Source organism: Leucoraja erinacea, chromosome 4, assembly GCF_028641065.1.
Source record: "Leucoraja erinacea ecotype New England chromosome 4, Leri_hhj_1, whole genome shotgun sequence".
Taxonomy (NCBI): domain Eukaryota; kingdom Metazoa; phylum Chordata; class Chondrichthyes; order Rajiformes; family Rajidae; genus Leucoraja; species Leucoraja erinaceus.
In genome coordinates this window covers 69,672,014-69,695,982 of record NC_073380.1, presented here as the reverse complement: position 1 = coordinate 69,695,982, position 23,969 = coordinate 69,672,014, and the positions used below count along the sequence as shown (strand labels likewise).

Here is a 23,969-nt window from a genome sequence, read left to right as displayed (position 1 = left end):
AAAGTGCACAATGAGTGGAGGCAGGGTGGGGAGGGGCGGCGCTGCTGCTGGAGTTGGCTGGCGTGCCTCGGAGCGGGCTAATGTTACCGTTCACACGGTCGGCCGTAGACCGACAGTCGCCCAGGCCAATTGCTACTTTCATGCGAGCGCCGCCCGCCCGCCGCCGCAACTTTCCCACGACCCGCGCGTGTGTGACGGCGGAGCGCGCGGCCTGGGGCAGCGTTCTGAACCAATGGCAGCAGCGGCTCCTGGGGTAGCGCTCCCCCAGTGCAGGGCCCAGTTGTCAATCACCGGCCCCCAGAGCGCGAGCCCTGGGCAAAGGGGCGGTGCGATGTGTCAATCGCCGCCAGCGCTGGCTGGCGGACGGGGGCTGACAGGTCAGCGGAGGAGTTGCTAAGTGCAATACCGTGGGAAAAGCCAGCAGTCCGCTGCAGGCAGCCGAGCGGGCAATATCTGCTGCAAGCTCCATTAATGTTACAGGGCACACGGGAACAATTGCACCAAACATGAAGAGAACTCACGATTATAGCTCGTCGGATAGTGAACTGGACGAAACGATCGAAGTGGAGAAAGAAAGTGCCGATGAAAATGGGTAATGCTTCATGTTAGTGGAATCTTAATAGGAATGATAGAGTTTATGCTGAAATCTGGAGGTTGAAAAGATTTTATCTGGGGTATTTTAATTGTGGAAATATATTTTAACTGGAGTATTTAAATTGTGGATATGTAATTTAACTGGAGTATATGTATTTTAACTGGAATATTAATGCCAGGCGTTAACGATATAAACGATTATAAAATCTTTGCTCCGCAAAATTAATATTTCATTTCTGTATGTTGTGTCTCAGAAATTATTGGTGTATTCTGTAAACGGACCCCGGGCTGGAAATTTCCGATTGAAGGAAACTTTACTTTTGCAGAAGTTTTGCACCTGTGATAAAATGCTGATTCCACTTTACTGGATTGAATTTCAGGAACTCCAGCACGGCCACCGGCTCAATGTCCCCCAGCACTACTTCCCAAGTCCTGGCCAGGAAAAGGAGGCGCGGGGTAAGTTTCACGCAAGAAACACCATCGCATTCGCTGCGTGAAGTCCGCACAAAAAAAACCTCACACGTGTCCTGCCTGAATAATTCCAATAAAAAAACCCTCTCTTTTATGTAGATCATAGAAAAACGTCGCCGGGATCGTATTAATAACAGCCTGTCTGAACTACGAAGACTGGTGCCGAGCGCTTATGAGAAACAAGTATGAAATATTTTTAATTGTTAATTAAAAGATGGCCTGGAACAAAATCGATTAAGGTGCTTAAGAAAAAAAGTTATTTAAGTATTTCTTAGATTGATATATTGCTGATTCACAATTTAAAAAAAAGCACCGATGTAATAACTACATCGTGGAGCGTGTACGTGTATTTGTACAGTCAATTTCAACCGTTTAATTGTAACCACCTCTTGGCAGGGATCCGCCAAACTCGAGAAAGCAGAAATTTTGCAAATGACTGTTGACCACTTGAAGATGCTGCATGCGGCCGGTGGCAAAGGTAACAGTTTAAAATATATATATATGTCTTGTATACACTGACTACTTGAAGAATGCTGGACCCCCCAGCTGAAATATGAGGTTTCGATTGAAATTGAAGTTCCTAACTTGTTTGTGTAGGGCTGTGAAGAACTCATAACTCGAAGCTTCACCAGTTTGCTTTTCCCACCTCAGTTTAACTGTTATAAATTGAGCGAACGTTTACATATTTATACAATTCCGGGAACTCACTCTAATTTTTTTTAAACGAGTGCTTTTAAGTTGATTTTGTTTTGATTTGAACTTTATTAATGTAGACTAGCGGAAAATCAGTCTTGGATGGATGGACTAGCGGAAAATCAGTCTTAGAAAACCTTCCATTTTATTGAAACTGCTCTAATTTATTCCTTATTGGCTCATTACTTACTTTGTCTGATTTCGCAGCTATGACTTTTTTTCCCATGTTACCATGTAAATGTAAATTATTGTTATTTTAGAATTGTGCAAATAGGATTTTTCTTGTAAGAAAGGCCCTTTGTGAGGAAAGCTTCAGAAGTCTCCAATAATGGCTACATGATTACTATTGTATTTCCAAAGCAAAATATGTTTTATTTGATTTTCTAGGTTATTTTGACGCTCATGCTCTGGCCATGGACTACCGCAGCCTAGGATTTCGCGAATGTCTGGCTGAAGTAGCTCGGTACTTGAGTATTATCGAAGGCCTGGAGAACTCCGATCCTCTCCGCGTTCGCCTGGTCTCTCACCTCAACAACTACGCATCTCAGAGGGAAGCTGCAAGCACTGCCCCCCCAAGCATTGGACATCTTTCCTGGGGCAATGGCTTCAGTCACCACCCACATCACCATCTGCATCCGCTCCTGATGCCACAGGTTGTCCATAACAATAGCAATGCGGCTTCAACAGAGCCTCGCCATCAAACCAGGATCGGTGCTTCCGCACACACTGATACGTCTCCACATAGGGTGGCTCCTAATTGCAGTGTCGGTCCAGTCATACCAGTGGTTACCTCCTCCACCAAACTGTCCCCTCCTTTGTTCTCAATGTCATCCTTATCTGCATTTCCTCTGTCTTTCAGCACTTTCCCCTTGATTTCTCCCAGTACATTCAGTTCATCAGCTCAGACTCCAACGAACCACATTGGCAAGCCCTACAGACCCTGGGGGACAGAGATCGGCGCTTTCTAAAGACTGTTCTGAAGGATTTTCCTTCCTTAAACTGACAGAAGTAGTGACTCTGTAGCTTAAACTCAGCTGAGCTGAGCTGTTGTCAACTTTACTGCCCTGGAATGTTCAGGATATTCTTTGAGTTTACTGCTGGCAAAAAGTGTATAACTTCACAGTCTGAAGTTCTATGAACCCAGCTATCTAGATTGCCTCTTTAGCTCAGTGTTATAAATAATATTCAAAATATTTTCACGTGAGCATTTTGATCCCTTTATTGTTGAAGTGTTCAGTTGCAAGGTTCGAGAAGTTCATATTACTGTTGAGATTAGTCTAAACAAGCTCATGGATCAGCCATGATCATATTGAATGGCGGTGCAGGCTCGAAGGGCCGAATGGCCTACTCCTGCACCTAATTTCTATGTTTCTATGTTTCTACTTTCTGTCAAGTCTTGAGAGATCTTTTCAGACATCTTTATTATCAGCTTCCTTGAAGTTTTGAGTATAAAGTTATTCAATTTTTAAAGAAGTCTAATATAAAAAATTGGATTAAATGTATTTGCCTTGTCACTTAAATCCTATTGTTTATTCCCCAAATAGAATAGTTAGTAAAGTTTTAGAAAGGATACATCTTTTAAATCAAGTTAAGTTGATTATAGCAATATTAATAAGAAATTTGGATTGCAAGCGCTTTTGTGTGTATTTGCGTATGACTGCTTGGGTATGTTTGTGTGTATGAGTGTGAGGTTCCTGTGCATGCGTGGACAATGTGCATTATTGTATGTGCGCACATGCACACACATTATTTCGCTCATGTGTGTTTGCACAAGTGATAGATTATTTGTATGGGTGTATGCATGGGTGAATACACATGAGGATTTGTTTGTGTGGCCGAGTGTGTGTTTGCATGCATGAGTCGAGGTTAGGATATGCATTTTGCTTATGAGATTGGTTTAAACGTTGCCTGAAAATATTAACTTACTACCCTTCAAATATTTCAAACAGCAATCTCTATAATCAACAGTGACATCCTACATCTATTTATTATGTACTGCATCTGTACATGAGAAACTATAAGGTCAACATTACATGCCTTAAACACAATAAAATCTAAAAACTAGGTTAATTTGATAAGCTCAATATGCTGGCACTTTAGTTACTAAATAAAGTGCTTAAGTAATGTAGATTTTAATCTTTACAGTGATATTTTATATTTTATGTAGCATAATGGAGCGAGGACAAATCAGATTTCCAGCTTTGTTTCTGTGAGCACTTTCCAGTGCTGAAGCCATTAATTTTTGGACGGTAAAGAAAGGTGTCGTGTTCGGTTACAGTGTTCTGGTGTGTGTTGACAATACTAAACAGAAGAAATAATAAACTACAAGTGCAATTGAAGATAATTTCTTGTTTGTGTGTCTTCTTTACTAAGACTCATTAAAGCTTGCAAACCCTGATTGTTAGTTTGAATGTATTTAATCCGGTATATATAACCGTGGATTTCCAGGTTTCAATGCATTGTTGGAAACTTCCATGACTCAAGCAATGAAAACAGCATTGACCACTTCCAAATCAGTTTATATATCACTATATTTTAACTGTAGTAGGACTAGTTTGAAATTGCATTTACTTATTTTTGTAAGCCAACCAAGTGATTGATGGATATAGGTGAGGAGTTTTTTAATTATCCCCTAATCTGTATCTAACTCATCTGTTTCCACCTATCACTTGCTACTTTGTCCCACTCCCACCTCTTTTCCAGCTTTCTCCACCCTCCCCCCCACCCACCCACCACAATCAATCTGAAGAAAGGTCCCAACCTGAAATGTCACCTATTTATTTTCTACGGAGATGTTGCCTGACCCGCTAAGTAACTCCAGCACTTTGTGTTCGTAGTCAGCAAGGCTTTGTTTGTGTTTAACGAATTAATTTTTTTCAATGAAGTGATTTAGTGTGTTGATGAGGGTAACGTGGTTCAAAGAGTGACCCTGAACTTCAGTAAGGCCTTTGACAACGGCCTATGTGGGGGGCTGGTCTAAACTTAAGCAACCATGAGACCCAGAACAATTTCACAAAATGGATCCAAAATTGGCTTACGATGGGAAGAAGACGTAATGTTTGAGAGTTTTGTTTCTGCGTTTGGAAGCTGGAAGTGGTGAACTTCAAGGAACATTCCAATACCTTTTTTTTCTGCGTACGCCAATGATCTGGTTATCAACGTAGGAGATATGGTGAGAAAGGTTACAGATAACATGAACGTTGATGAAGGCATTGATAATGGAGGAGTGTAGTCTTTGGCTACACAATTATAATAATAATAATATATTTTATTGTCATTGCACATAGGTGCAACGAGATTTGGTATGCAGCTTCCATCCGCTCGTCATAACTTGAAAACAACTAATAAAATTTAGATACACCGAGAAACATGATTTATTAAAAATAAAGAGAACAGTCTAAAGTGCAAATATGTCTGCCGGGTCGACGTGCGTGAATACAGTTTATAGGGGTGGGGGGGGGGGAAGGACTCTGCAGGGCCGGTTCAAAGCAGCGACAGCTCTGGGGATGAAGCTGTTCCTGAGTCTGGAGGTGCGGGCGTAAAACGCCTTGTAACGTCTGCCGGAGGGTAGGAGTTTGAACAGATTATTACAAGGGTGTGACGAGTCTTTGTGGATGCTGATGGCCTTCCTGAGGCACCGTGTATAGTAGATGCCCTCCAAGGCTGGTAGCTGTGACCCAATAATCTGCGCCCTGTGGACACCGTGCTGAAGAGCTCTCCTCCCCGCCTCCGTGCAGCTGAGATACCACACAGACATGCCATGAGTTAGTATGCTCTCTGTGGTGCAGTGGTAGAAGGTTGTCAGCAGCTGTTGGGGCAGACCAGTCTTTTTCAATGTTCTCAGGAAGAATATTCGTTGCTGTGCCTTCTTGACCAGCAATGGTGGTGGTGGACCATGTGAGGTTCTCCGAAATGTGTGTGCCCAGAAACATAAAGCTTGACACTCTATCCACACTGTCCCCGTAGATAGAGTTTGGGGCGTATTCCCCATTTTGTGTCCTATTGAAGTCGATAATCAGCTCCTTGGTCTTGGAGGTGTTTAGTAACAAGTTGTTATGTGAGCACCAGTCCGCCAGGTTCTGCACCTCCGGTCTGTATTTTGTTTCATCACCATTGGTGATTTGCCCGATCACCTTTGTGTCGTCTGCGAACTTGACGATGGTGTTGGTGTCGAATGCAGGAACACAGTCGTGTGTAAAGAGGGAGTAGAGCATGGGGCTCAGTACACAGACCTGTGGTGTGCCGGTGCTGAGGGTGATAGTGGAGCACATGTGCGGGCCCAGTCTTGCTGCCTGCGGTCGCTCCGTCAGGAAATTCAGGATCCAGTCGCATATCGGCGAGCTGAGGCCTAGCTGGTGAAGTTTGGTGGTGAGCTTGGTGGGGATGACCGTGTTGAAGGCAGAGCTATAGTCTATGAAGAACATCCTCATGTAAGTGCCCTGTCTTTCCAGGTGAGTCAGGACAGTGTGAAGAGCCAGAGAGATGGCATCCTCTGTGGTTCTATTTGCCCTGTATGCAAATTGATGTGAGTCCAGTGAGGCAGGGATGCTGGATTTGATGTGGAAGAGGACCAGCCTTTCAAAGCACTTCATGGAAATTGGTGTTAAGGCAACCGGACGGTAGTCGTTCAGGTTGGAGATTTTTGACTTTTTCGGCAAATTGTTGGATTTGATGTGGAAGAGGACCAGCCTTTCAAAGCACTTCATGGAAATTGGTGTTAAGGCAACCGGACGGTAGTCGTTCAGGTTGGAGATTTTTGACTTTTTCGGCAAACTGTTGCCAGTTTCGAAGCGGACAAAGAAGGTGTTTAGCTCGTTGGCCAGTGTGATATCACTGGGGAGCAGGCGGGGCTGCTCTTGTAGTCAGTGATGACCCTGACACCCTGCCACATGCTTCTGGTGTCCACGGTATTGAAGTGGTCTTCTACCCTTTGCCTGTGATGTCTTTGTCTTTGTGATGTGATGTTGATGTCTTTGAGTATGACAAGTTGAATTTAATCCTACAAATTGTGAGATGATGTGCTTTGTGAGCACAAATAAGAGTGGGATATATACATTGATTAATGGAATTTTTAATAGTACTGAATGGCCAAAGGGACCCTGGGGTACAATGGAATGCATGATGACAGCAGCACAAGTTGATAACGTAATTAAGAAGATACATTGGATACTTGTCTCTATTTGCTGGGTCATAGAATATAAGAGCAAAGGAGTTATGGTACAGCAATAGAAAACTCGGAGAATGGGTGTGCATTGGTGCTAGGAAAGAGGGGAATTGGTGGTAAAGAAGAAAAAAACAAAAAAAAATTGACGTGAGATGAACATGCTGAGAACATTCTTGTCCAAACTTGCTGGGAATAGTCAGCATCTGAGAGAAAAACAGAGCTAATTGCACCCTAGTCAAGGAACGTTTGTTATTAATGAGCTTGGTAGTTTAGATAGTTTGGAGATAGTTTAAAGATCCAACATGGAAACGGCCTTTAGCCCATTGAGTTTGTACCGACCACCGATCACCCGTTCACATTAAGTTCTATGTTATCCTACTTTCTCTTTCACACTAGAGGAAACCGACAGAGGCCAATTAACCTACAAACCTACATGTCTTCGGGACATGGGAAGAAACCAAAGGAACTGTCACAGGGGAAATGTGCAAAGTTTACACAGGTAGCGTCCAAGGTCAGGAAGGAACCTGGGTCTGGGATGATGTGAGGCAGCAGCTCTACCAACTGGGCCACTGCACTAACCATGAATCACAACTATTCAATGTTGTTCATATGAAGAGTGGCTCGCACTAACGTGGAAAATTGCCGGGGAGATTTGGAGATTTGGAGATTAAACTGATATAATTGTTAGCCAGGTATCATGGAAGAATGGTTTTATTGGAAATTCTTTTAACTTGTGCCTGTAGTATGAAGTTGTTCTAGTTCGAACCTCTTTCCCTTCTTTTCTGACAGTATTAATTTGGCTGGTTGACTCTAGTTTTTCCTGCACCTGCAACACAAGTTTATGTGGTCTCTTCACAGCTGCTAATTCACTGATCCCCTAAGTGTTTGGAATATTTTTCCTGATTTCATTCATTCATTCAACTCAATATGTGCATTCACTTCGCCCTCTGCTGGCTAAACTCATTATTTTTGCCTTTGGCTCCCTTGCTTTGTGGCATCTTCCCATTGCTGCTCCCCTGTGGGAAGGCAATATTTCTCCTCCTCTTGACGTCTAGAGATGTAACTTAGAGCCAAGCTCCAGACACAGTCTGCCATATCCTGCCACAGTGTTCTTCCAGTGGTGGAGCACCCTTGCTGTTCCAGGTAACACGTTGGATGATCGCTGCCTATTTCCACTGATGTCCTCTGCTTCAGATCTTGAGCAGCATGAACCAGCAGCAACAGTGTTAGCTGGATACCACAGGCTTGGAAATGAAGCAGGAATGTTCAGTGCAATCTCCACTATCTCACAGGGAAGGGCAGGGGTATAACGTGGGAACAAACTGTACATTTGTGAATCTCTTTTGTAGGCCTAACAACATCCTTCTTGAACTTGCCCCAGCTTGAATCTGTCAGGGTTGAAAATAATAGGCTGGAAGTTGCTGACACACACACATCAATTCTGCATGGGACTGTATGAATGCAGGAGTCCCTAACTTGCCAACAGAGCTCCTATGGCAGTTTCCCTAATGTGCTTTGTTGCTGAATCTTGCCCGGAGTTTAACAGGAAAGCACAACCCATATAGAATTTGGCAGCTGGAGTTCTTCCGATAGAGACTATGCCAGATAAGAAGCTAAAAATCTGTTCACATGCAAGGAAATTTTACAGCTACAAGGAGAAAAAAAAAGAAGAATGTCAGTAATGTTACTTTAATTATCTGTAAATCAAATCAACTGCAGACACTGGAAATTTGTAAATGTTGGAAATACGCAGTAGATCAACCATCGTTTGGGTGGGTGGGGGGATAAACATAGGTACTGATTCAAGTTGAAGACTTTTTCTTTTCACAGATGCTGCCTGATTTACTGAGTGTTTTCAGCATTTAATGTTTTTATCCCGTTAACCTTTTCTTTTGTGTACATTTTTAAATTATTTAAAAGGCATTTTAAGATATAAGAATATTTAAAATCGAATAATTAACAATTTTGGGGTTTATTTGACTTTAATTGACATTGATAAGACTTAACAATTTCAACTTTTGGCAAATGGGCAGATGCAGCTTTATGTTCTGTCAAAGACTTTTACAGTAATTTTGTGGGTGGGTCACCCTCCTTTTGACCAGATTACACCTGTGCCTTGGTACACATGACAATAAACTAAACTAAATTAAGGAAAGCCCTGTGGTCACAGAAACATAATCTGTCAAGATGTGAATGCTTTTGACCAGGGAGTAACGTTTATGGAAGTAGAGAAAATAAATGCAGGCAAATTGTTTGTCTCAGCAGTGAGTGTGGACAGTGAGCCCCACTCAGATAAATACATCTTATAGACACAAAAAGCTGGAGTAACTCAGCGGGCCAGGCAGCATTTCTGGAGGTAAGGAATGGGTGACGTTTTGGGTGGAGACCCTTCTTCAGACTAGTCAGAGGAAAGGTAAACGAGAGAGATAGACGATGATGTAGAGCGATAAAGAACAATGAATGAAAGATATGCAAAAAAGTAACGATGATAAAGGAAACCGGCCATTGTTAGCTGTTTGTTGGGTGAAAACGAGAAGCTGGTGCGACTTGGGTGGGGGAGGGATGGAGAGAGGGAATGCCGGGTTACTTGAAATGAGAGAAATCAATATGCATACCACTGGGCTGTAAGCTGCCCAAGCAAAATATTAGATGCTGTTCCTCCAATTTGCATTTATCCTCACTCTGGCAATGGAGGAGACCCAGGACAGAAAGGTCAGTTTGGAATGGGAAGGAGAATTAAAGTGTACTAGATAAAGTGCAGACCCGTTGGGTCAGTTCCCCCCAACGTGCGATTGCGAGGGGTGGGGGGGGAAAGGGGGGGGGGGGGGGGGCATGTGACGTCACACACACTAACTGCCACCCCGCACACACGCTAACGACCCACCTTGATATTATATTAATATTATTAATCTGCTCCTTTTACCCCATAACCGCCCTATCCACTGACGCATAGCCGTCAACTCGCAGGCATGTCTAGAAATGGAGGGGAGGGGGGGGGGGGGGTAGAAAATTAGGGCAGAGAGAGAATGGGGAGAGACAGAGAGAGAGGGGCAGACAGAAGGGCAAGAGACAGAGGGAGAGGGGGCTGGAGGAAAGGAGGAGAGTGGGTGGGTGGGTGAGGGGGGGGGGGGGGTAGGGGAGGGGAGGAGGGAGATGGGGAGAGAGTGGGGGGGGGGAGATGGGGAGAGAGTGGGGAGGGGTAGGAGAGGAGGGGGGAATGGAAAGAGAGGGATGAGGATGGGGGGAGAAGAGAGGAGAGCGGGAGGGTGAAGGGGAGACAGGGGTAGGGGGGTGTGGAGAGGGGAGAGGGGGGGGGGAGGTTGGGCGAGGGGGGTAGAGATGGGTGGGGGGAAGGGGAGGGGAGAGGAGAGAGCAGAAGAGGGGGAGGAGAGAGGGGTGGGGGAGAAGAGGGGAGAGGGAGAGGAGAAGAGAGGGGGAGAGAGTGGAGAGGGTGAGAGATATGAGAGATTGGGGAGAGGGGGGGAGAGAGGGATGGAGAGGGGGAGAGAGGAGGCGAGAGGGACAGTGTGGGGGAGGGGGGAGAGAGAGAGAAGGGGGAGAGAGATAGAAGGGGAGAAAAGAGAGAAAGGGGAGGAGAGAGGAGGAGGGGGGAGAGAGAAGGGTGGGGGGGCGAGAGAGAGAGGGGGAGGGTGGGGGAAAGGCACGGGGGTGGAAGGGAGGGAGGGAAGGGGGAGAGAGATCTCCCACCCATGTCCCATTGTGATATCATATGTAAATGAGACCCTTTTTTTTTTTTTTTTTTTTTTTTTTCAAAATAGACTTTATTCATTGATAAATATATACAATTCCTGAACCATTCAAACAAACAAATTTCATCCGACATTTTCGGAGACTATACAAGTTTTTTCAGTACAATTTTTTTACATTTTCCAAATTTCACCAAACAGTCCCCCACCCGTGCCACTCTGTGGCCCCTGTCCAAGTAATAAATATATACATCTGTGAGATGGCGCTGTGACTCATGCAGCAGTTGGTTTTAGTGGGACCACGTGAAGGTTCCAATCTCCCACCCCTGTCCCATGGTGATGTCATATCATATGTAAATGAGATCCATTGTGACTGGACATCTGTGAGACAGCGATTAAGCTGTTGCAGAGCAAGCTAAGCGAAGAGAAGCAAAAAACTGCAGATGCTGGAAATCGGAAACTAAATCAGCCAATTCTGGAATTACTCAGCACGGCAAACAGCATCAAAAGGGAGTGAAACTCAAATGGCGCTTCAGATCAAGGGCTCTGGCAGTGGAGTGAATCCGTTTTTGAGATTGGATTGGTGCCAATAATCATGATCCCACTCTGCTGCTGGGGGATAGGAGGGGGGTAGGGAGGGGGGTAGGGAGGGGAGAGGACTTATTTGAAGGAGGGTGGGAGTGACTTAGGGTAGGGAAAAGGAGAGGGAGGGAGAGGTGAGGGAGGGATTGGTGGAGGGGAGGAGGAGAGGGGAAAGAAGAGGGAGGAGGAAGAGGAGGGGGAGGGGAATGAGGGGAAATGAGCTGCACCTGTGCAGTTGGGGGCTATGGGCGAGTGGTGGAATATTGCGTTGGGGAACTGGTGAGTGGTGGAATATTGCATTGGGGGAGCAGACCCAATGGGTCTGCACTTAGTCTAGTACCTTATAAATATTTGGTTTGCTCATCCAAATCATTGATGTACACCATGAATAGTTGCAACCTTTTGTCATTACTCACTAATCTCTGCCTGTCACCCCAAGGCAGTCCCTTTACGCTCCGCTCTCTGCTTCCCAAACATCAACCTAAGACTAAGTTTCAATCCCTTCCTTTTCTCTCAACAGTCAGTTCAGGTTTTAAGAGAGTGACTCCGTGCTCTCCTACCAAGGAGGCAGAGCCTACGACAGGAGTTTCTGGACACTCAGCTCATTAACTTTCGCCTGTTAGTGAGTAGAACCCAGTCTTTTATTATTATTATTATTATTATTATTATTATTATTATTATTATTATTATTATTATTATTATTATTATTATTTTATTTATTTATTTTTATTTTTTATTTTTTATTTTTTTAACCGAAAGTAATCTTAATCAACTATTTACAAAAATGATATGTACAGTACAAAAATAAAAACAAACCCACCACTCCAATACAAAAGAAAACAAATATTCTTAAATATTAAATATTGAATTACTATTTCCCCATCCTTGTTGAGGAACCATTCACTCCCCGCAATGCCCAACTGTTCTGGAATTTCCCCCAGGGCGCCCGTGGACAGTGCGTCAAAAACCAGTCTTGCTGCAGTGTTTTCTTGCTGAGTTGATATTTCACGCTGGGAATACGCAGCACGGATATGCACTTCACTTATTGAAACTGTAGTCCTGCCGTAGAGAAAAAAAATGTTTAGGTTGCAAAAAGGTGTACTAAAATTTTCAGTGTGTTAATTAAAAGAACATGATTTCAACATTTCCTTGAGAATATCTTCCACTGCGAGGAATTCTTTACACTCTGTGGAGTGTTTGCTATGGGAAGGATGTCATTAAATTGGAAAGAATTCAGAGAAGTTTTATGAGGATATTGCTAGGATTCAAAGACCTGAACTACAGGGTGGGACTGGACAGGCTCGGACTATATTCATGGAGTGCAGGGAGCTGTGGGGTGGTCTTTTAGAGATGTATAAAATTATGAGGGGGCTAGATAAGATGAAGGCTGGGTATCAAGAAGCAAAGGATGTAGATTTGAGGTGAGAGGGGCAGGATTTAATAGGAACCTAAGGGGCAACATTTTCACTAAGATGATGGTGGGTATATGGAACGAGCTGCCAGAGGAGTTAGAAGAGGCAGGTATTATGACCACCAGGGGCGGAAGACCACCAGGGGCGCCGGGGAGATGGCAGCGCTGCCGGCAGTCTGTTTGTTTTTTCATCTTTTTGTTATTTTTTACATTTGTTAAAAGTTTGTTTTAATGTACTTCGGTTTGTTTTATGAGGGGGGGAGGGGGTAGGGATCGGGGTAACTTTTTTTTCAAGTTCCTACTTTCCCGGAGATGTGATCAATTTTTGGATCACATTCTCCAAGCTCTGCGGCCTACCATCGCTGGAGGCCTCCTCGGACTGTCGTGAGCCCCACCGCGGGGCCCAGACTTAACATCGTAGCGGATTCCTTGCCTGGGATCGCTTCCACCGTGGCCTGCGGACTTACCATCAAGGGCTCGCAGTCTCGGGAGAGGCTTGTCAGGAGCTCCAACGCCACAGAAGGTTCGACCAGCCTCGACGTGAGGTTCGATCGCCCGACGTGGGGGTGCTGACAACCCCGCGATGTAGGACCTGAAGCCTCAACGCGGAGGGCCCGAACGCTGCCAGCTACGGCAGTCAAGACTGTCCCGTCAACGGAGGGCTCGTGGCCCCTGACCGTGGAAGAAAAAAAGGAAGGACTTGAACTTTATTTCACCTTCCATCACAGTGAGGAATGTGCAGGAGTCACTGTGGTGGATGTTCATGTTAAAATGTGTTTTTGAGTCTGTTGCTTTTAACCATATAACCATATAAACCATATAACAATTACAGCACGGAAACAGGCCATCTCGGCCCTTCAAGTCCGTGCCGAACAAATATTTTCCCTTAGTCCCACCTGCCTGCACTCATACCATAACCCTCCATTCCCTTCTCATCCATATGCCTATCCAATTTATTTTTAAATGATACCAACGAACCTGCCTCCACCACTTCCACTGGAAGCTCATTTCACACCGCTACCACTCTCTGAGTAAAGAAGTTCCCCCTCATATTACCACTAAACTTCTGTCCCTTATTCTGAATTCATGTCCTCTTGTTTGAATCTTCCCTATTCTCAAAGGGAAAAGCTTTTCCAAATCAATTCTGTCTATCCCTCTCATCATTTTAAAGACCTCTATCAAGTCCCCCCTTAACCTTCTGCGCTCCAGAGAATAAAGACCTAACTTAGACATATAACCATATAACAATTACAGCACGGAATCAGGCCATCTCGGCCCTACAAGTCCGTGCCGAACAATTATTTTCCCTTAGTCCCGCCTGCCTGCACTCATACCATAACCCTCCATTCCCTTCTCATCCATATGCCTATCCAATTTATTTTTAAATGATACCAACAAACCTGCCTCCACCACTTCCACTGGAAGCTCATTCCACACCGCTACCACTCTCTGAGTAAAGAAGTTCCCCCTCATATTACCCCTAAACTTCTGTCCCTTATTCAACCTTTCTCTGTAACTTAGTTGTTGAAACCCAGGCAACATTCTAGTAAATCTCCTCTGTACTCTCTCTATGTTGTTGACATCCTTCCTATAATTGGGCGACCAAAATTGTACACCATACTCCAGATTTGGCCTCACCAATGCCTTGTACAATTTTAACATTACATCCCAGCTTCTATACTCAATGCTCTGATTTATAAAGGCTAGAATACCAAAAGCTTTCTTTACCACCCTATCTATATGAGATTCCACCTTCAAGGAACTATGCACGGTTATTCCCAGATCCCTCTGTTCAACGGCATTCTTCAATTCCCTATCATTTACCATGTACGTCCTATTTTGATTTGTACTGGCAAGGTGTAGCATCTCACATTTATCAGCATTAAACTCCATCTGCCATCTTTCAGCCCATTCTTCCAAATGGCCTAAATCACTCTGTAGACTTTGGAAATCCTCTTCATTATCCACAACACCCCCTATCTTGGTATCATCTGCATATTTACTAATCCAATTTACCACATCTTCATCCAGATCATTGATGTATATGACAAACAACAAAGGACCCAACACAGATCCCTGAGGCACCCCACTAGTCACCTGCCTCCAACCCGACAAATAGCCATCCACCATTACCCTCTGGCGTCTCCCATTCGCCACTGTTGAATCCACCTTGCTACTCCTGCATTTATACCCAACAGTTGAACCTTCTTAACCAACCTTCCATGAGGAACCTTGTCAAAGGCCTTACTAAAGTCCATATATACAACATCCACTGCTTTACCCTCGTCAATTTCCCTAGTAACCTCTTCAAAAAATTCAAGAAGATTGGTCAAACATGACTTTCCAGGCACAAATCCATGTTGACTGTTCCTAATCAGACCCTGTTTATCCAGATGCTTATATATATTATCTCTAAGTATCTTTTCCATTAATTTGCCTACCACTGAAGTCAAAATAACAGGTCTATAATTGCTATGTTTACTCTTAGAACCCTTTTTAAACAATGGAACAACATGTGCAGTATGCCAATCCTCGGGAACTATTCCCGTTTCTAATGATATTTGAAATATTTCTGTCATAGCCCCAGCTATTTCTACACTAACTTCCCTCAATGTCCTAGGGAATATCCTGTCAGAACCTGGAGACTTATCCACTTTTATATTTTTCAAAAGTGTCAGTACTTCTTTTACTTTGAAACTCATAGTATCCATCGTTACTACTCTACTAGTTTCCCTTACCTCACATAATTTAATATCCTTCTCCTTGGTGAATACCGAAGAAAAGAAATTGTTCAATATCTACCCCATCTCTTTTGGCTCTGCAGATAGCTGTCCACTCTGTCTCTCCAATGGACCAATTTTATCCCTCGTTATCCTTTTGCTATTAATATAGCTGTAGAAACCCTTTGGATTTACTTTCACCTTACTTGCCAAAGCAACCTCATATCTTCTTTTAGCTTTTCTAATTTCTTTCTTAAGATTCATTTTACATTCCTTATGTTCCTCAAGCACCTCATTTACTTCATGCTGCCTATAATTATTGTAGATTTCCCTCTTTTTCCGAACACGATGACCAATTTCCCTTGAAAACCAGGGCTCTTTCCAATTTTTACTGTTTCCTTTCAATCGAACAGGAACATAAAGATTCTGTACTCATAAAATTTCCCCTTTAAATGTCCTCCATTTCTCTTCGACATCCTTCCCATAAAACAAATGTCCCAGTGCACTCCTTTTAAATCATTTCGCATCTCAACAAAGTTAGCCTTTCTCCAATCAAAAATCTCAACCCTAGGTCCAGTTCTGACCCTCTCCATAATTATATTGAAAGTAATGGTATTGTGATCACTGGACCCAAAGTGCTCCCCAACGCATACCTCCGCCACCTGTCCCGTCTCATTTCCTAACAGGAGGTCCAGCACTGCCCTTCCTCTAGTAGGTACCTCTATGCATTGCTGCAAAAAACTATCCTGCACACATTTTACAAACTCCAAACCATCCAGCCCATTTACAGAATGCGTTTCCCAGTCTAAGTGTGGAAAGTTGAAATCTCCCACAATCACTACCTTGTGGTTACTACTAATATCTGCTATCTCCTTACATATTTGCTCTTCCAATTCTTGATCCCCATTTGGCGGTCTATAAAAAAAAAATAAAAAAAAATAAATAAATAAAATGGCGCGGCCCTGTCCAGTCGCCATTGTGGCAGCTCCGCGAAAATTGTGTGTGTTTTTAACTTTTATGTTCCTTTTTAACTTATTTCTAAGTTCTAACTCCCTAGTACTAACAATGTATGACAGGGAAACCCTCTTAAATCTAAACTCCAGGGCAAACGGAGACTTTTTAAACTCTGTACTCACTGATCCAGCATGGCCAGCAGCGATCAACAGAAGCTGCTGCAACAACAAAGGGAGCTCGGCTGCAAGGAAAATCTGGAAAAAACATCGAGGGAAGCGGGGAGGGGGGGATTCGGAATAGGCTGAAAGCCCAAGCCTTTCGTCCCCCTCTGCCCAGCATTCTTCTGGCAAATGTCCAGTCCCTGGAAAACAAGCTGGATGACCTCAGGGCGAGGATCAGATTCCAGCGGGACATAAGGGACTGCAACATCCTCTGCCTGACTGAAACATGGCTGACCTCACTGATTCCGGATCAGGTAATCTGCCCAACCGAGTCCTTCACTGTCCACCGTGCTGACAGAACAGAAGCATCTGGGAAATCCAAGGGTGGAGGAGTCTGCTTCATGACCAATAACAACTGGTGCAACCCTGGAAATATCAAGATGCTTTCCCGTTCCTGCTCGCCGGTCTTGGAGCACCTGACAATCTCATGCCGCCCATTCTACCTTCCCCGGGAGTGCAGGTCAGTGATCGTCACAGCCGTCTACATTCCACCGCAGGCGGACACCGACGTGGCACTATCGGCCCTACACGATGTGCTATGTCGACATCAAAACAAGTACCCGGATGCGACTATGGTGGTGGCTGGAGATTTTAATAAATCAAATCTCAAGAAGGTCATGCCGAACTTCTACCAACGCATCACGTGTGCCACCAGGGGGGAGAGAACTTTGGACCACTGCTACACACCGTTCAGGAAAGGCTACAAGGCCGTTTCACTCCCTCCCCTAGGAAAATCTGACCACGCTGCTATTTTCCTGTTGCCGGAGTATAAACAGAGGATAGTTCGGGAAGCGGTAGAGATGAGGGACCTAAAGCGGTGGTCCGGCCAATCAGAGGCCATGCTGCAAGATGCACTGAGTGATGTCGACTGGAATATGTTCGAAGCAAGTTCCAGTGACGTCAGTGAGTTCGCGGAAGCAGTCATGGACTTCATCGCAACAGTAACCGACAACATCGTCCCCACGGTAAGGGTAAGCACCTTTCCGAACCAAAAACCCTGGGTAGACAGGTCTGTTCGTGTGGCCCTGAATGCTCGCACCGCTGCCTACAACTCGGGCCTGGCATCAGGAAACATGGACGTCTACAAGGCAGAGTCCTACCGACTGCGAAGGGCGGTGAAGGACGCAAAGAGAAGGTACAGGGACAAGATGGAGTTACAGATGGAGCAGCAGGACACCAGAAGCCTGTGGCAGGGGCTACGGATTGTAACCAACTACCGGAGCACCCCTCCCTCATCCGCATGTGCCGGCACCTCCCTAGCTGATGACCTGAACTCCTTTTACGCTCGTTTTGAGAGGGGCAACACCACTCCAGGTCTGCCGACTATCGACAATACCGCCAGCGGGCTGGCTACCGAAGCTGAAGGGAGGAATGTGCACACATTCTCGCTGTCCGAGCACGACGTGAGGAGGGCTCTGACACGGGTGAACACGAGAAAAGCTGCAGGCCCCGATGGCATCTCGGGGCGAGTACTCAAGTCCTGTGCTACGCAGCTAGCTCCAGTGTTCACTACATTATTCAACCTCTCCCTGGACAAGTCCGTGGGCCCTGCCTGCTTCAAAAAATCCATCATTGTACCGGTACCAAAAAATGCCTCCCCAGCCTGTCTGAATGACTACCGTCCGGTGGCCCTTACCTCGGTAGTCATGAAATGCTTTGAGAGGCTGGTGAAGAATCACATCTGCGCCTTCCTCCCTCGGAACATGGACCCGTTGCAGTTCGCATACCGTCCAAACAGATCCACAGACGATGCGGTCTCCCAGGTCTTGCACACCGCTCTCTCCCATCTGGACAGCCAGAAGGGGGGCTACGTAAGGATGTTGTTCATAGACTACAGTTCAGCCTTCAACACGATATTCCCCACCAGACTGGCCGGGAAGCTACTGGAATTGGGGCTCAACACCTCCCTGTGTGCCTGGGTCCTGGACTTTCTCACCGCCAGGCCCCAGGTAGTCAAGATGGGAGGGAATACATCGAAGTCCCTCACCCTGAGCACAGGATCGCCCCAGGGTTGCGTCCTCAGCCCCCTATTGTACTCCCTGTACACACATGACTGTGTGGCTAGGTTCAGCTCCAATTCAATAATTAAGTCAGACCGACACTGTGGTGGTGGGCCTGATCTCAGACAACGATGAGAAGGCCTACCGGGAGGAGGTGGCTGATCTAGCACTCTGGTGCCAGGATAACAGCCTCCTCTTGAACATCAAAAAAACGAAGGAGCTGATCATGGACTTTAGGAGGGCACATCATCCGAGGACGTACACTCCATTGAGGATAAATGGGGATCCTGTGGATAGGGTGAACTGTTTTAAATATTTGGGAGTCCACATCTCCGAGGATATGACATGGGCATCACACGCCTCAGCTCTCGTGAGTAAGGCAAGGCAGCGCCTTTACCACCTCAGGCAATTGAGGAAATTCAGAGTGTCTCCGAGGATCCTCCAGTGCTTCTACGCAGCAGCGGTGGAAAGCATCTTGTCCGGGAACATTACCATCTGGTTTGGGAATTGCTCTGCCAAGGACAAGAAGGCTCTGCAGAGAGTAGTGCGTTTGGCCGAACGCACTATGGGAACTTCACTCGCCCCCCTGCAGGAACTATACAACAGGAGGTGCAACTCCAGAGCAAATAAAATCATGAGGAGACCCCTTCCACCCCTGCAACGGACTGTTCCAGCTGCTACGGTCAGGCAAACGCCTCCGTTGCCATGCGGTGAGTACGGAGAGGTTGAGAAGGAGTTTCTTCCCAGAGGCAATTTGGACTGTAAACGCCTATCTCACCAGGGACTAACTCTACTGAACGTTTTTCCTTCCATTATTTATTATGTAAAAGAATATGTGTGTTATGATTGTGTTTATAATTTGTTTGGTTGTTTTGTTGTTTGTCTTTTGCACAAAAGTCTGCGAGCTTTGCCACTTTCATTTCACTGCACATCTCGTATGTGTATGTGACAAATAAACTTGACTTGACTTGACTTGACCCCTATAAGTGTTGCTACCCCTTTCCCACTTCTCAGTTCCACCCAAATAGCCTCCCTAGATGAGCCCTCCAATCTATCCTGCCAAAGCACTGCTGTAATATCTTCCCTGACTAGCAATGCAACACCTCCGCCTCTTGCCCCTCCAATTCTATCACACCTGAAGCTACGAAATCCTGGAATATTTAGTTTCCAATCACAGCCCTCCTGCAACCATGTTTCACTGATCGCCACAACATCATACTTCCAGGTGTCTATCCAGACTCTAAGCTCATCCACATTTCTTACAATGCTCCTAGCATTAAAATATGCACATTTAAGAAACCCCCGCCTCTTATTCTCTGTTTATTTCCTCTTGTGTCCGAGTGCTTCCCTTTTCTGCATCCTGCCTCCCATTCTGTCTACTAGCTTTCTCTATTTGAGTCCCTCGCCCCAACCATTCTAGTTTAAAGTCTCCCCAGTAGCCTTTGCAAATTTCCCCACCAGGATATTGGTCCCCCTCGGGTTCAAGTGCAACCCATCCTTTCTTTACAGGTCCCACCTTCCCCAAAAGAAGTCCCAATGATCCAGGAACTTGAATCCCTGCCCTCTGCACCAGTCTTTCAGCAACGCATTTATCCTCCACCTCGCTCCATTCCTACTCTCACTGTCGCGTGGCACAGGCAGTAATCCTAAGATTGTTACCTTTTTGGTCCTTTTAATTATATGACTGACCTGGCCAGTGAAATTCCTTGTTTGTTGCAAAACATACTTGGCGAATAAAATCTGATTCTGATTCTGATTCTGATTCTATTATAACACCATTTAAATGTTACTTGGACAGGAACTTGGATAAGAATGGTTTAGAGGGATATGAACCCAACTGGAAAATGTGTGGATGTTAGATGGGACATTTTGGACTAGCTGAGTTGAGCGCAGGTTTCCATGCTTTATGACTCTATTACTCTGACAACTCAAGACTCCCTCAGTCATGCGCTGAAGTATTTGATGTGATCATAGTCTTGAACATGGATTCTTCTGGGAAGGCAACCAGCTGAGTCCGAACATTGTTGCTGCAGGTCACTTTTGAGGCACAGAAGCACTTAGTGGGGTATCAGCATGTTCCTGTACCCAACAGAGGAGCAGCGAGAGGGAAGAAAGAAGCAGATACATTGTTCAATCTCTTTGTTGAATTTGAAAGTCATGAGAGCTAAATGGGGAATATTGAAAGGATAGGATTGTGATGTTGATCGCTGTTTGTGGTGACTTTGTCTCTTACATTATTAATGAAAGACAGTAATATAGAGGTGCATGCATCCCTTCCATGGAATCAGAATAAAGGTAGCCGCAACTACAACCTGGAAATATGGTTTAATGTGAAATTATTAGGATGTGGGAATTCATGACAATCTGGCATTTGGCAAAAAGTCTGACTGAGTTCGGACAATTTATAAAGGGATTGTTATCATTTAACTATATTATGCAGGGTTCGTATACCGAGCAGTTTCTGGTATATCTGATGTTTGTGTTTCAACCATACTAATTATATGATAGGACCTGAGTTAACTATTCAAACAGCAAACCTTCCCGGTTTTGGGTAACTTGTTTGTGCTTTATCACAATCAATGAGATCTGAGGTTTAATCTTTGGTCTGTGCTGACCTTGCTTGAGTTGAAAGTTAACGTGTTACAAGAGTGAGAAAATGAAAAAGATCGTGGTACTTGATCGACAACCAGTAACCCGTGCTGGTAGGGTTTTATTGTGTATGTGTGTGCATGCGCGACTTTGTGTAGAACAAAACCAGGATAGCGATCTATTTGGCTGTCTCGGGTTCATTTGCCAAACACTTTGCACTTGAGTGCCTCTTGTTTGGGACAGTGAAGCAGAAACCCCCACTTCCATCAAGATACAGTGCAAACAATCTCTGGCTAGAACAGTAAGGAAAGCAACCGAGGCTAATCACACTCTCTCCATATTCTTGGGTATTTCTCTTTCAGGCTATTATCTTGTCCCTTTTGAATTTATGGTGCCCGCTCTTAACGAATTTAATGGTCATTGTAGTACAATTACTGCCTTTCAGATTAGACAAGAAAACGCGGCTGCATCCCACTGGTCTCTGGTGAAAAATACTGTGATTAAGGGTTAGTCTTATTGAAGGCACTTGCAGTATGCACAAAGAGCAATGGTCTCATTTCAAATTAGACTTGATAAGCAAATTAAAACTGTGTTTTGATTGTAAATGCAAAATACAGGGATTAGGAGAAAATATTGGTTTTAGCGGCAAAATAAGACCCAGAATACTAGACATGGAAATAATATTATAGCTACTGTTTACGGAGTGATCATTCATTGCTTTATACCACACTGACTTATCTTGGTGAGAATTGGCTTTGATGGATCCTGGACTTCATCAACCAGTTTGAGCATATGGTCTTTGCATTCACTGCAGAAATGATAGCATGCTTGGCAATTCAGTTGACAGTCAGAGCCTTTTACCCAGGAGGATGTCAAAGACTAGAGGGCATAGTTGTGAGAGGAGCAAAGTTTAATGGAGATGTACAGGGCCAATTTTTACACAGAGGGTGGTGGGTGCCTGGAACATGCTGGCAGGTGTGGTGATGGAGGCAGATATGATAGTGGAGATTGGATGTGCGGGGAATGGAAGAGTATGGATCATGTGCAGACAGATGAGATTAGTTGAGCTTGGCATCATGTGTGGCGCACACATTGTGGGGCTGAAGGGCCTGTTCCTGTGCTGTATTTTTCTATGTTTAATGTTAAATTCATTTTAATGTTGTATCCGTTTCCTCCAGAATAGTGTATGCCTGTATGAAATGCTTGTTCTGCCTTGGAAACAAGGATACATGGTGGGATATCGTGGGATTCTCCCCTATTGCAACTATCAGGTGGTTCAAGTGTTTGATATGGGCCATCTTGGCACCCTATGCAAATGCAAATGCCCCCCACTCTCAACAATGCAGCTGCAGTTTAAGAAAGGAAGCTTCACTCCATTATGGTTATTCTACTATTCCAATCCAAGCTATTTAAAGATGTAATAAAATATATCTTAGTTGTTCTAATTGGAGATGATAGGTTCGTAAATTCATGTTCTAGAAGCAGAATTAGGCCATTTGGCCCATCAAGTCTACTCCGCCATTCAATCAGGGTTGATCTATCTTTCCCTCTCAACCCCATTCCACTGTTTATGCCCCATATCCCCAGACACCCGGACTAATCAAGAATCTGTCAATCTCCAACTTAAAAATATTAATTGACTTGGCCTTCACAGCCATCTGTGGCAATGAATTCTACAGATTCATCACCCTCTGATTGAAGAAATCTTTGTTCATCTCCTTTATAATGGTACGTCCTTTTATTCTGAGGCCATGACCTCTGTTCCTAGATTCTTCCACTAGTGGAAACATCCTCTCAACAATCACTCTATCCAGGCCTTTCTCTAATCGGTATGTTTCAATGAGATCCCCCCTCATTCTTCTAAACTACAGCGAGTAGAGGCCCAGTGCCGTCAAAAACTCATCATATGTTAATCCACTCATTCCTGGGATCATTATTGTAAACCTCCTCTGGACCCTCTCCAGAGCCAGCATAACCTTCCTCAGATAGCATAACCTTCCTCAGATTGGAAGCTGCATACTAAATCTCGTTGCATTGACGTGCAATGACAATAAAATATATTATTATTATTATTATTATTATTATTATTATTATTATTATTATTATTATTATTATTATTATGTGGGGCCCAAGATTGCTCACAATAATTCAAATGTGGTCTGACCAGTGCCTTATAAAGCTTCAGCATTACATCCCTGTTTTTTGCATTCTAATGCTCTCGAAATAAATGGTAGCATTGCCTTTGCCTTCCTTACTACCCATTTGACTTGGAAATTAATTTTTTGGGCAACCTGCACCAGCATTCCCAAGTCAAGTCATCAAGTCAAGAGAGTTTATTGTCATGTGTCCCAGATAGGACAATGAAATTCTTGCTTGCTGCAGCACAACAGAGTATTGTAAGCATAAATACAGAACAGTTCAGTGTGTCTATATAGAATAGACCATGTATCCACACATAAATAAACAGATAAAGTGCAATAGGCTGTTATAGTTCAGAGTTTGATGGCGAGTTTAATACCCTGATGGCTGTGGGGAAGTAGCTGTTCCTGAACCTGGATGTACCAGATTTCAAACTCCTGTAACTTCTACCTGATGGCAGTGGAGAGATGAGTGTGTGGCCAGGATGGTGTGGGTTCTTAATGATGTTGGCAGCCTTTTTGAGGCAGCGACTGCGATAGGTCCCTTCAATAGTGGGGAGGTCATAGCCGATGATGGACTGGGCAATGGTCACAACTTTCTGTAGTCTTTTCCGCTCCTGGATGCTCAGGTTGCTGAACCAAGCCATGATGCAACCGGTCAGCATGCTCTCTACTGTGCACCTGTGGAAGTTTGAGAGAGTCCTCTTTGACATACCGACTCTCCG

At 44.6% G+C, this 23,969-nt stretch overlaps 1 protein-coding gene across 1 annotated transcript; it reads left to right on the top strand.

Moving 5' to 3' along the window:
- The first annotated feature begins 351 nt into the window (after positions 1–351).
- hey1 (hes-related family bHLH transcription factor with YRPW motif 1) lies at positions 352–4,102 on the top strand. Its single transcript, XM_055634537.1, has 5 exons — positions 352–592; positions 975–1,050; positions 1,165–1,248; positions 1,462–1,543; positions 2,146–4,102. Exons 1-5 carry the CDS (start codon positions 507–509, stop codon positions 2,724–2,726), a joined length of 909 nt encoding a protein of 302 aa, XP_055490512.1. The 5' UTR covers positions 352–506; the 3' UTR covers positions 2,727–4,102.
- The last annotated feature ends 19,867 nt before the right edge of the window (positions 4,103–23,969 follow it).

Bases quoted from the DNA above. Each gene is read 5' to 3' on its own strand.
- hey1 (XM_055634537.1), top strand. From the start codon at position 507: ATGAAGAGAACTCACGATTATAGCTCGTCGGATAGTGAACTGGACGAA. The intron at 593-974 runs GTAATGCTTCAT...ATTGAATTTCAG, and splicing joins GAAAGTGCCGATGAAAATGG to GAACTCCAGCACGGCCACCG. The intron at 1,249-1,461 runs GTATGAAATATT...ACCTCTTGGCAG, and splicing joins CGAGCGCTTATGAGAAACAA to GGATCCGCCAAACTCGAGAA.